The 14,270-nt window shown below is 38.1% G+C and overlaps 1 protein-coding gene across 1 annotated transcript in view; it reads right to left on the minus strand.

Annotated features, from left to right (window-relative positions):
* Positions 1–13,318, minus strand: part of LOC148945708 (uncharacterized) — a 71,453-nt gene extending 58,135 nt beyond the window's left edge. The window contains exon 1 of the mRNA XM_089098251.1: positions 13,270–13,318. Within this exon, the coding sequence (XP_088954377.1) occupies positions 13,270–13,318 (49 nt within the window). The remainder of the gene's footprint in view (positions 1–13,269) is intronic.
* Positions 13,319–14,270: the final 952 nt, after the last annotated feature.

Consider the following 14,270-nt stretch of genomic DNA (forward strand, 5'->3'; position numbering starts at 1 on the left):
AAATTGGAGTGGCTAGTGCCCTTTTTAATAGTCGAAAGTGATTGGATGGCAACTAGCCCCCCCCCACACCCATCAGTCGCCACAACACCTCTAAGCACAAGATTGAGTTAGCCAGTTTGTTCAGCGTAGTTGATTTCCAGATGGAAAATATCTTTGTGAGGAGGACACTCCCCCAAAACCCACGGAGCAAGGGTTTTATGTTATGCCCTGGGGGCATATAAGGTTGTTAGAGAAGGCGTTGTCGTAGAAACATCAAAAAAGGCTCATTCGATTGGAAACTCAAAGGGCTAGTGCCCTTTCTAATAGCCGAAAGTGATTGGAGGGCAACTAGCCCCCCCACACCCATCATTCCCCCAAACACATCTAATCAAAATTTTGAGATAGCCATTTTGTTCAGCGTAGTTGATTTCCAAATGGAAAATATCTTTTTGAGGAGGACACTCCCCCAAAACCCTCGGGGCAAGAGTTTTAAGTTATGCCCTGGGGGCATATAAGGTTTTTTAGAAGGCATTGTCGTAGAAGCTACAAGAAAGGCTCATTCAATTGGAAATTCAAAGGACTAGTGCCCTTTTTAATAGTCGTAAGTGATTGGAGGGCAACAAGCCCCCGCCCCACGCCCATCATTCCCCCAAACACATCCAATCAAACTTTTGAGATAGCCATTTTGTACAGCATAGTTGTTTTCCAGATATAAAATATGTTTTTGAGGAGGACACTCACCCACAACCCTCGGGGCAAGTGTTTTAAGTTATAGCCTGGGGGCATATAAGGTTTTTATAGAAAGTGTTGTCATAGAAACTTAAAAAAAGGCTCATTTGATTGGAAATTCAAAGGGCTAGTGCCCTTTTTAATAGTTGAAAGTGATTGGACGGTAACTAACCCCCCTCTCACGCCCAACTTTTCATAGGCAGGGCGCTAGCGCTGCCTAAGTAAAAAACGATATGAGCACAATGTGTTGTTTTTTGTTGTTTTTTTTCCATACCCGGGCACTTCGTATCGAAGGAGTCGTCGTAGAAACTTCGAAAAAGACTCACTCGATTGGAAATTGGAGTGGCTAGTGCCCTTTTCAATAGTCGAAAGTGATGGGAGGGAAACTGCCCCCCCCCCCCACGCCCATCATTCCCCCAAACACATCCAATCAAAATTTTGAGATAGCCGTTTTGTTCAGCGTAGTTGATATCCAAATTGAAAATATCTTTTTGAGGAGGAAACTCCCCCAAAACCCTCGGGGCAAGGGTTTTAAGTTATTCCCTGTAGGCATATAAGGTTTTTATAGAAGGGGTTGTAGTAGAAACTTCAAAAAAGGCTCATTCGATTGGAAACTCAAAGGGCTAGAGCCCTTTCTAATATTTAAAATTGATTGGAGGGTAACCAACCCCCCTCTCACGCCCGACTTTTTATTGGCAGCACGTTAGCGCTGCCTAAGTAAAGAACGAAGTGGGCATAATGTGTTGTTTTTTGGGGTTTTTTTTCTCCATACCCGGGCACTTCGTATAGAAGGAGTCGTCGTAGAAACTTCGAAAAGGGCTCATTCGATTGGAAATTTGAGTGGCTAGTGCCCGTTTTTAATAGTCGAAAGTGATTGGAGGGCAATCCGTATCGAAGGAGTTGTCGTAAAAAGTTCGAAAAGGGCTCATTCGATTACAAATTGGAGTGGCTAGTGCCCTTTTTAATAGTCGAAAGTGATTGGATGGCAACTAGCCCCCCCCTCCCACACCCATCAGTCCCCCAAACACATCGAATCAAAATTTTGAGATAGCCATTTTATTCAGCGTAGTTGATTTCCACACAGAAAATATGTTTTTGAGGAGGACACTCCCCCACAAGCCTTGGGGCAAGGGTTCTAAGTTATTCCCTGGGGGCATATAAAGTTTTTATAGAAGGCTTTGTCTTAGAAACTTCAAAAAAGGCTCATTCGATTGGAAACTCGAAGGGCTAGTGCCCTTTCGAATAGTCGAAAGTGATTGGAGGGCAACTAGCCCCCCCCTCCTCACGCCCATCATTCCGATAAACACATCCAATCAAAATTTTGAGATAGCAATTTTGTTCAGCGTAGTTGATTTCCAGATAGAAAAAATATTTTTGAGGAGGACACTCCTCCACAACCCTCGAGGCAAGGGTTTTAAGTTATGGCCTGGGGGCATATAAGGTTTGGAAATTCAAAGGGCTAGTGCCCTTTTTAATAGTTGAAATTGATTGGACGGTAACCAACCCCCCTCTCACGCCCGACTTTTTATTGGCAGCGCGTTAGTGCTGCCTAAGTAAAGAACGATGTGGGCACAATGTGTTGTTTTTTGGGGTTTTTTTTTCTCCATACCCGGGCACTTCGTATTGAAGGAGTCGTCGTAAAAACTTCGAAAAGGGCTCATTCGATTGGAAATTGGAGTGGCTAGTACCCTTTTTAATAGTCGAAAGTGATTTGAGGGCAATCCGTATCGAAGGAGTTGTCGTAAAAAGTTCGAAAAGGGCTCATTCGATTGCAAATTGGAGTGGCTAGTGCCGTTTATAAAAGTCGAAAGTGATGGGAGGGCACCTAGCCCCCCCCCACACCCATCATTCCCCCAAACACCGCTAATAAAAATTGTGAGGTAGCCATTTTGTTAAGAGTATTTGTTTTTCAAATATAAAATATGTTTTTGAGGAGTACACTCCCCTAAAACCCTCGGAGCAAAGGTTTTAAGTTATCCCCTGTGGGTATATAAAGTTTTTATAGAAGACGTTGTCGTAGAAACATCAAAAAAGGCTCATTAGATTGGAAACTCAAAGGGCTAGTGCCCTTTCTAATAGCCGAAAGTGATTGGAGGGCAACTAGCCCCTCCCCCCCACACCCATCAATCCCCCAAACACATCCAATCAAAATTTTGAGACAGCCATTTTGTTCAGCGTAGTTGATTTCCAGATAGAAAATATCTTTTTGAGGAGGACACTCACCCCAAAACCCTCGGGGCAAGAGTTTTAAGTTATGCCCTGAGGGCATTTAAGGTTTTTATAGAAGGCATTGTCGTAGAAACTTCAAGAAAGGCTCATTCAATTGGAAATTCAAAGGACTAGTGCCCTTTTTAATAGTCGTAAGTGATTGGAGGGCAACTCGGCCCCGCCCCCTGCCCATCATTCCCCCAAACACATCCAATCAAAGTTTTGAGATAGCCATTTTGTCCAGCATAGTTGTTTTCCAGATAGAAAATATGTTTTTGAGGAGGACACTCACCCACAACCCTCAGGGCAAGTGCGTTAAGTTATAGCCTGGGGGCATATAAGGTTTTTATAGAAGGCGTTGTCATAGAAACTTCAAAAAAGGCTCATTTGATTGGAAATTCAAAGGGCTAGTGCCCTTTTTAATAGTTGAATGTGATTGAACAGTAACTAACCCCTCTCTCACGCCCACCTAAGTAAAGAACGATGTGGGCACAATGTGTTGTTTTTTGTTTTTTTTTCTCCATACCCGGGCACTTCGTATCGAAGGAGTCGTCTTAGAAACCTCGAAAAGGGCTCACTCGATTGGAAATTGGAGTGGCTAGTGCCCTTTTTAATAGTCGAAAGTGATTGGAGGGCAACTAGCCCCCCCACCCCTCACGCCCATCATTCCCCCAAACACATCCAATCAAAATTTTGAGATAGCTGTTTTGTTCAGCGTAGTTGATATCCAAATAGAAAATATGTTTTTGAGGAAGACATTCCCCCAAAACCCTCAGGGCAAGGGTTTTAAGTTATGCACTGGGGGCATATAAGGTTTTTATAGAAGTTGTTGACGTGGAAACTTCAAAACAGGCCCATTCGATTGGAAATTCAAAGGGCTAGTACCCTTTTTAATAGTCGAAAGTGATTTGAGGGCAACTAGCCCCCCCTCCCACGCCCATCATTCCGCCAAATACATCCAATCAAAATTTTGAGAAAGCCATTTTGTTCAGCGTAGTTGATTTCCAGATAGAAAATATGTTTTTGAGGAGGACACTCCCTCAAAACCCTCAGGACAAGGGTTTTAAGTTATGCCCAGGGTGCATATAATGTTTTTATAGAAGGCGTTGTCGTAGAAACTTCAAAAAATCTCATTCGATTGGAAATTCAACGGGCTAGTGCCCTTTTTAATAGTCAAAAGTGATTGGAGGACAACTAGCCCCCCACCCCACGCCCATCAGTCCCCCAAACACATCCAATCAAAATTTTGAGATGGCCATTTTATTCAGCGCAGTTGATTTCCAGATAGAAAATATGTTTTGAGGAGGACACTCCCCCACAACCCTCAGGGCAAGGGTTTTAAGTTATGCCCTGGGGGCATATAAGGTTTTTATAGAAGGCATTGTCGTAGAAACTTCAAAACAGGCTCATTCGATTGGAAAGTCAAAGGGCTAGTACCCTTTTTAATAGTCAAAAGTGATTGGAGGGCAACTAGCCCCCCCCCCCGCCCGTCATTCCCCCAAATACATCCAATCATAATTTAGAGATAGCCATTTTGTTCAGCGTAGTTGATCTCCAGATAGAAAATATGTTTTTGAGGTGGACACTCCCCCAAAACCCTCAGGGCAAGGGTTTTAAGTTATGGCCTGGGGGCATATAAGGTTTTTATAGAAGGCGTTGTCGTAGAAACTTCAAAACAGGCTCATTCGATTGGAAATTCAAAGGGCTAGTTCCATTCTTAATAGTCGAAAGTGAGTTCCATTCTTAATAGTCGAAAGTGATTTGAGGGGAACTAGCCCCTGCCCCATGCCCATTATTCTCCGAGACACATCCAATTAAAATTTTGAGATAGCCATTTTGTTCAGCGTAGTTGATTTCCAGATACAAAATATGTTTTTGAGGAGGACACTCCCCAACAACCCTCAAGGCAAGGGTTTTAAGTTATATCCTGGGGTATATAAGGTTTTTATAGAAGGCGTTGTCATAGAAACTTCAGAAGGGGCTCATTTGATCGGAAATTCAAAGGGCTAGCTCTCTTTTTAATAGTTAAGTGATTGGAGGGCAACTAGCCCCCCCCCCCCCCCGCGTCCATCATTCACCCAAACACATCCAATCAAAATTTTGAGATAGCCATTTTGTTCAGCGTGGTTTATTTCCAGATAAAAAATATATTTTTGAGGAGGACACTCCCCCAAAACCCTCAGGGCATGGGTTTCAAGGTATGTCCAGGGGACATAAAATGTTCTTATAGAAGGCGTTGTCGTAGAAACTGCAAAAAAAGCCCATTCGATTGGAAATTCAACTGGCTAGTGTCCTTTTTAATAGTCGAAAGTGATTGAAGGGCAACTAGCCCCCCCCCTACGCCCATCATTCCCCCAGACACATCCAATACAAATTTTTAGATAGCCATTTTGTTCAGCGTAGTTGATTTACAGATAGAAAATAGGTTTTTGACGAGAATACTCCGCCACAGCCCTCAGGGCAAGGGTTTTAATTTATGCCCTGGGGGCATATAAGGTTTTTATAGAAGACGTTGTCGTAGAAACTTCAGAAAAGGGCTCATTCGATTTGAAATTCAAAGGGCTAGTGTTCTTTTCAATAGTCGAAAGTGATTAGTATTATTTTTGTTGTTCTTGTTCTTTAGACCAGGGCACTTCGTATCAAAGGAGTTGTCATAGGAACTTCAAAAAGGGCTCATTCGATTTAAAATAGAAAGGGCTGATGCCCTTTTTAATAGTCGAAAATGGTTGGTCGGCAACTAATCCCCCTTCCACACCCACCCTCTCATTTGCCCCATATGTTTAAAAACTAAATACTGCTTCAATATTAAATCAAAATGCACTGTGATAATGCTAATTCCCAATAAGGAATCTCAGCAGTATCCCAAGAACGACTGACGATATTCTGTTCAAACTTTCGAGGCTACTTCTGCTCTTAAAATTTAACCAAATCAAAATAGTGTAAGTGTATCCAAGCTATCAAAGAAAATAAACAGATTTTTTTGCGAATGGTATCAAGTTTTTCATTTAAGGTCAACTAGAGGAGGTATGAAACTAAGTTAAACAGTACTATTTGTGTCCAGATTTTTAAAAGGGTATATGTTGTTAAAAATTGCTGAAAGTTTTTCTCCAGCATATAAATAGCAGGCCCAACTATAAAGTCTTAAAAAAACGAAAAGATTTAAAGTATTATTCTCTTTTTCCCTGAAAAGACTATGTCAATATAAACCGAACAGAAATAAATTTTAAAAACTTTTTCCACAAAATAAGTTTTTCAAAGAAAAGTAAAGAACTCCATTAAACAAAAAATGAGCAAAAATAAAATAATCTACCAAGCTCAAAACTAACACAAATCAGCATCGATAAATAAATTAAACCCAAACGACCAGAAATTAAAATAAATAACCGAGTCAAACTCAAAACGAGCAGAAATTAACATAAGTTGGGCTCAAAATCCTTATGCCTTCCCAAGGCTAAAACATAATTTGCACTTTACTGAAAAACATATAAATGTTTTTACTTTTATAGCTTTAATAAATCAAATAATATTAAAATTTTGATTACTAAATATCAGTATATGTTTATCAAACTGACAATGCACATTTATTTGTATTTTTTCAGTAAACTGCAAATTTTGTTCTGGCCTCAATTTACCCACAACTTTTAAAAGTGAATATTTCCCTCCCAATTCAAAACCAGTTTAGTAGTCTCTTGGTCCAGGGTGGTGAGTTTGAGCCTTACGATAAACCTTCCTACAATACCCTGAATGATAATATTTTACATTTAGGGGATGTTCTCACCACTCCCAGCATTAATTTTAATACTTACACCCTGCAAAATTTGGCTCAGAACAAAGCTTTTTTGAAGACATTTGTTGTTTAAGAGTTTGATAAAAAAAAAAACGTTATCGTTTTTCCCCGTTTTCTTCCTTACAATCCCCGAAAGTTTGAATTTTGAAAAGTTAATCGAGGTAGAAGCAACAGCAAAATTGAACCATATTGATATAACTGCGGTTACTGAATTTCTGGCTCAAAATCCAGATCTTCTTAAAACGACTGGTTTTCAAGAGTTTATAAACCTACGCCCGGTTAACCACCCACTGAGGAAAAAGACAGAGGAGTAATGATTTTCGCAAAGGATTGCCTATCACCTACCCTTATCCATGTGCCAAGACTAAGTGATTGTGATGAAATCATTTGGATATCTACTAAGCCCAAATGCCTACCGCGGCCTTACACTAATTTAATAATTTGCTCATTTTATTATTCACCAAGACAGAATGATTGTTATCATCAAAATTTTCATCACTGGCTACAAGCAAGTCGTGACTTTATGACGAAATAGTATCCAATTGCTGGCATTTTTATAGCAGGAAACGCAAACGAACTAGGTCTTAATTATCTGTGCAAAGATCAGAAGCTTAAGCAAGTTGTTGATTTCCCTACTACAAAAGGGTGAATCAGTTTGGATGCTATTTGCACCAACCTTACAACCTTTTACAATATTCCAACTATCCCCCCCCCCTTGGTGGTGGCAATCATTTCATGCTACATTTGAAACCACTGCTAGTTTTTCAAACAAATTACTTAGTTTCTGAATTTTCGTACCGGCCAATAACAAGTCAAGGGCTTATTTTATATTGGAACTTGGATTATGTCGGACAGTTGGGATGATGTTTTGTCGTTTGTAAATCATAATTCAAAGGTTAGTTTGTTTCAAACAAAATTAATGACAAATTACCAAAATTGTTTCCCAGAGGTTACCAAGAAGGTATGTTCCTCAGATAAACCTTACATTAATGAAAAAATAAAAGAACTAATCCATTCAAAACTAAAAAATTTTCCCTTTGGAAAGAAAGAGGAAACCTTAACCCTCCGTAAACAAATAAAAAAAGAAATACGTCGTGCTGCTTCTCGATATAGTAAGAATAAATTAAATTACTTAAAACAGAGAAAACTTCAGCAATGATTTAAGAAATTGAAAGAAATAGGGGGTCACTCGTGCAAGAACCTTGATTTTCTTCTGGATGAACCGCCTGAAGAGACAGCCAATGAGCACCTAGCTAGCACTGTGCAAACGTTTCGTCCTCTCTCGGAAAACCAACTAATCCCAGAAACTCCAAAATATGAAATCCCTGAAATTTCAGTGAAGCAAATAATAGAAAAAATACAAAAACTGAAAAAAATAGTATTTGATTAATCTAATAAAAGCATTCCCTAATAAATTATCAACACTCCTTGTTAGTATTTCTAATGATATTAGTAATTCCGGATGCTACCCGTCGTGCTGGAAGCTGGGATATATTACCCCAATCGAAAAGAAGGGAGGCCTGAACGATTTTACTGGAGTACGACTAATCACCTTGACTCCAGTTTTTTCAAAAATGTACGAGGATTTCTCAGCTAATTGGTTAAAAGCAGAGATTCTTGAACTTATTGACTTACAACAATTTGGAAACCTGAAGGAGACATCTACTTCACACTACCTTGTTGGTCTTCTTGACACCATTCTTAAAAACCCAGATACTTTGTTGAATATTTTATTAATTGATCTCCAGAAAGCGTTGGGCCTAATTGACCACAAGATCCTTGTAAATAAACTGCTGACGGAGTTTCAAGTGAGTCCCTTTCTAGTTAAAATTGTTGCCTTCTTTTAAAAAGATTGTTGTCAAGTCTCAAATTTAAAAAATTTTCTTCTGATCCCTTTCCTATCTTTTGTGGGGTCCCCCAGGGAACTCTGCTGGGTCCCATTATATTCCTTATAATGGTTAATAGCCTCATGACTAACCACACAGAGCGATGGAAGTATGTGGACAACCTATCTCCACTTGAGGTTTGTCAACAAAATATTAAAGCTCAATTATGACATTACTTGACGATGTCAAACAGGATGCTTCTTTGTCAAAGATGAGAGTTAACGCTAATAAATCGTCAGTTATGACAGTTAATTTTTTATAATCATCCCCCTCTTTTAAAAACCCCATTCCTCTCAAAATCCCTGTCAAGTGAATTAAACTACTTGGGGTGACAATTACTGCTTAATTGAAGTGGGACACCCATGTTCAAAACATCCCCAAATAAGTTTCCCCTTCAGATTCCCTTTCGAAACTTTTGATAAAATTTTGTTGCCCCCCTAAGGATCTTCTCCGACTTTTTTGTGCCTTTATTCGGCCAATACTCGAGTCTGCTTGTCCAGAGTGGCATTTCGGTCTATCTTCGGAACATATATATATATGATTGAAAATATCCAAAAACGAGCACTTGGAATCATAAATGGTAAAGGAAAGGTTCCATATCATCATTTTTTAGGTAAGTTCAAGCTCACTGCATTGGCCAAGAAAAGATACCTCCTGTGCTTTTGTTTCGGTACCAAGACCCTATATATACACATACATCCCTATATATATATATATATATATATATATATATATATATATATATATATATATATATATATATATATATATATATATATATATATATATATATATATATATATATATATATATATATATATATATATATATATATATATATATATATATATATATATATACCCCTAACCCCAGTTTGCCCCCCAGCTGAAATTTAATTTCTTCCAAATCTTGTAAAAACTCACATAAACCTGCATAATTCAAGCAACAACAGAAACAGATCAGTTCTTTAGTAGCCTACATATTTACCTTTATAGTACTATAGGCTACCTTTATATAGGCCTAGTACTACAGAGTACCTTTATAGTATATTTAAAATACTAAATACTACTTTTATGGCACTAAACAGCTTATTTATTTTAGTTTTTAATGCCATTTTCACTTGATTTGGGAAAACTGGCTTCAACTTTGCCTCTGTACCCAGGATTTAGACAAGATTATGCCCCTGGGTTGCAATTGTAAAGTTCAAACTTTCCTGTAGACTGTAGAGTTAAAATTACCTCCTGAATCCAAATTTATAATGTTGTGAGATTTTGTCATAAAACAGAAGCCGAAGACATACATATGAGACAAAATTGTACTTGGCAAAGTCCTTCAACAGTTTCGATTGTTATTTTATTTGTGTTTTCCTTTTAATGAACTTCGAATTAGTTTTGTACATTTCTTTATCATATATTGTATTTATCTTCGACTAGTATTCAAAATAATTTTCAAAGATAAACAGCAAACCCTCTTTCTATATCGCCCAAAATGTCCCCAAGAGTTTCATTTTCATTGTCATTGGATGGTTTTTTTGCTGTCATACATGCCAATGACAAATCTATTCAGCATAGCGGGTGTAGCATCAAAGTCCCTACAGCACTTTCCCTGGCAATTTAGCCTAAGTCGGATGGTCACAGTAGACTTAACCATTTTAAGGTGCATCCTGTTTCGAATTTTGTACTTGACAAGATTCATAACAGAAAACATTCTCTCTAGAAGGGGTTGCTGATGGGTAAGCTTAAGACAGAAAGAGCTGCTTGACCTATGTCGAACAAAGGTCAGCTTTTCCCACTCTTTTATGTATTTTTTTCGAAATTTGACCACTTTCCTATTTGTTTTTTCACCCTAAAATAATGCAAGCTTAGATAATTTAAAATTTAGGTTGTCATGGAGCCTGGAATATGATATGAGAATCCCTACGGCGTTCAGAAACTTCCACCTCGCTTTATAGACAGATTCCTGAATCTGGCAGTAGAAGTTGTCAGTAAACACCAGACTTTAATATTTTGAGTTATGTGATTGTTGTTGTGAAGGCAAAATGCGCCCACTTTGCGCCGAATCTTTTTGACATGCGCAAAATCGGCACAATGCGCCAATTGGAAAATTCAATAAGCAATCAACACAAAAAAGCGCCCATGGCAAGCAGCGTATTGTAAAAAAAAAAATAAAGATTTGCTCGAGGTGTTACCTTTCGACGTTTAGATCCTCTTAACGTAAAATAATCTTATTACCAAAACAATTATTTTTCTTTTCCCTAATGATGCAAGATTCCGTGACCTGTCAGACCCTAAGTACGTTGAATTATTCGATGCCTCTGGCGTCGTCATCGATGAACAATTTCACTCTTATAGTTAATCCATTGTTAATATTTTGCTGAACTTGATATTTTACCCAGCTTATACAAAAAGTTTACGGGGAACACAAAACTTTAAGTGAATTAAAAATAGCTACCATCATTGAACATAACATATAAAATTTGCAAGGGAAACACAAATCCTTAAGAAAATTCAAATTAGCTACCATCATCAAACATAACATAAACTTTGCACGGGGAACACATAACTTTAAGAGAATTCGAATTAGCTACCGTCATCGAACATAACATATAAAATTTGCAAGGGAAACACAAACTTTAAGAGAATTCAAATTAGCTGCCATCATCGAATATAACAAATAAAGTTTGCACGGGAAACACAAAACTGTAAGAGAATTCCAATTAGCTACCATCATTGAATATAACATATAAAATTTGCAATGATAACAAAAACCTTTAAGAGAATTAAAATTAGCTACCATCATCGAATATAACACAAAAAATTTGCATGGGGAACACAAACTTTTAAGAGAAATCAAATTAGCTACCATCGTACAAGTAAAGGAAACGATCAAAAATGGGGTTTTTTAAAGCCAAATGAGAATACAAAATAAACAAACAAAACCAATATTTTGAGAGGACAAACGCCTTTCTTCTTCAGCGTAAAATTAAATAATATATTCAAGGAAAGTGCCTAAGAATAAAAAACAACAAAAAACCAACGTGGAGAGTCAATGCGAAAAGAACCAAAAAACCGATGAAAAAAACAAAAAACTAAAAGATGAATAAAATTCAATAAAAGCCAAAATTTATAAGAATTAAAACCAAATACCTAACAATCATAAAAGCAAATCATTCGAAAATATCTACGATTTGCACAAAATCCAAAAAATTTTGAACTGCAATCGACGGACACTAGCGAACAACTGAGAAAAAAAAAAAAAAATTCATTCACTCAAAACAAAACGAACCTGCAATTAAATAAGCTCGAGAACTATGTCATCTGATTTTAATTATTGCATTTCTTGCAGACACCCTTTCAGACCTAAGGGGTTGTTTACGTTTTTGATTATATCATTGGGAATGTGATTCAAGGTTTATTTCAGGGATTACTAAAGTATCGGCTTCTCTTTTGAGAAAAGCGAAATATGACTCATTTATTCTTAAATCACCTGAATATCTGTTTAAAGCTAGATCTAAATTATTATTATTATTGTTATTTATTTTCTACCCGTCAAAAAAATGTTCAAAAGACGGAGTATCACTAAAAAAGAAAACACACCCACAAAACATATAAAAAAAACCACATCGAACAAATTACAAAGACGAAAAACAAAAACTCAGTTATACACTGCACTGCAGGTACGTAACATATTTCACTTTTTAAACTCCTAAGTACTGAACAAACATAAGCAATATGAGCATCGTTGCATCAAGACACAATTGGTAAAAATTTAAACCAAATAATCATCAGTGAATTAAAAAATGTATAGAGAAAAATTGACACCAAGATTGAAAATAACCAGTGTCACATAAAATGGACTCTTACGAAAAGAGACTAAATAATCATTTAATTTAAAATTGCAACAATTACAATGTTAGTGCAATTACAGCTGACTTAATTAAACTTGGAGCCGACGATAAAATTATAAACTCCCACATAATAGATTTGAGGCAGGAAAGGCTTTCCTCATTTTCAATTAAGTCTTTGTTTATTTGTAACCCGTCTACAACAAAAATAAAACACAGACGGAGTATGAACGAAAAAAAAAGAAGAAAGGATGAGGTACTAGGGCGAACAAAATTAATTTGACAGCGATTCACTGCAAACGATACCAAGGTTGGGAAGAAAATTTCTCGTCGTATCGTTTAATTATAGCTGCCGTCGGGTCTGCAATTATAAAATTTTCAACAAGGTGCGAATTTCTTGTCCGTGGCAGGAGCCGCAACAAGAACTTCGCATACTTAAAAAACGTGGTTCTGAGCTTTCTTTTCTCTGGCTCGGAAAAAATTCTCCAAAATGGGCTTAGATACAGGAAATGGGGAAGGGATACTACGCTATAAAGTTGAGCCAGAATTAAACGATTGAAAAAGGGTTTTAGACGAAACTACTCTACTGTAAGCAAAAGCCAGGCGTTTACGGAGATGATCAATAAGAAGGGAGCGGGTAGTTTTGAGATCCTTCCCGATTGGTAAGCCAAGGTAAATAATTTTCGAGACAGGGGCTACAGACAATTCTCCCAGCCTCACAGGCAAGACCTCTTCTTGGCGCCAGTTGAACAGAAGAATCTCCGCCTTCTGCGGGTTAAATTCAAGGCCAATGCGACTGTAATTTGATTGTAGTGTGAATAAGGTGGTCTCTATACCTGCGACTGTGCGGCTGGGGTTCAGAATTTCATCGGCGTAGGCTATCATTACGTCAATTTCACGAGCTATGCATGTTGTCTCGATAGTGGACTGTGGCTCAATAATACAGCTATTAAAGGCACAAGGAGATATGACTGATCCTTGTCGAGCACCCTTTTTTACTGGGATCACAGGATTCCCTTGGTTAGACAGCTTCAAGTCTGGTGTATATTCAGCGAGGGCTTGACCATTGCCAGAAAGTAGGAGTTCAGCATGTAGGTAGTCCTACTTGTCTTTAATGGGTAGTGGTATGTCCTTTTGTACACCTCTCTTTCCCATGTCCAGACTGAGTTGGTCATGAAGAAGTGAGTCGTAGGCACGGCGGACGTTATGTAGACCTATACCAATGGACTCCTTCGATTCATCGGTGTCAATCAAGCCTGAAGCCAAAGCAAAAATGGTGTGGCCGCAACCATGACCCTTCTGGAACCCAAACTGGAAAGGGAGAGTCCAGTATTTTTCTTGGATTTCATCACTGACCAAAAGTTCAAAGACTTTGCAAAGCATTGGTGTGACTGTGATCACTCCGAACGAAGCACATTCCGAAGTACTTTTTCCTCTCTTCGGGACTGGCCTAAGCAACCCAGTACTGAATGCCAATGGTACGAGTCCAGCGGTGAAGATCATTTGAAAGAGAAGATTTAGGTGTCCCATGAAAGTCGGGCTGCAATGGCTAAGGTGAAGGGCGGATACACGGTCAATGCCAGCCAACTTCTTCTTTTTCAACTGTCTGATCACGGACGTCACCTGTGATGTGGTAACTAGGAAATCTGAATCAGGAATTGATGAGAGGAGGGATGAAAGCTTTTCTTGAACAGAAATGTTAAGATCCTGTTTTGGGGCTGAAAACTCATCAAGGTAATAGTTTATCCATGTTAAAGACGGAATATCTGTCTCGGGAACCACTGACTCCTTTTTAACAAACATTTTACATAACATATTAGGGTTTGTAATTACTTCT

Source organism: Artemia sp. Qi Xiang Cuo, chromosome 12 (genome assembly GCF_049724085.1).
Source record: "Artemia sp. Qi Xiang Cuo chromosome 12, ASM4972408v1, whole genome shotgun sequence".
In the NCBI taxonomy this organism is placed as follows: Eukaryota; Metazoa; Arthropoda; class Branchiopoda; order Anostraca; family Artemiidae; genus Artemia; species Artemia sp. Qi Xiang Cuo.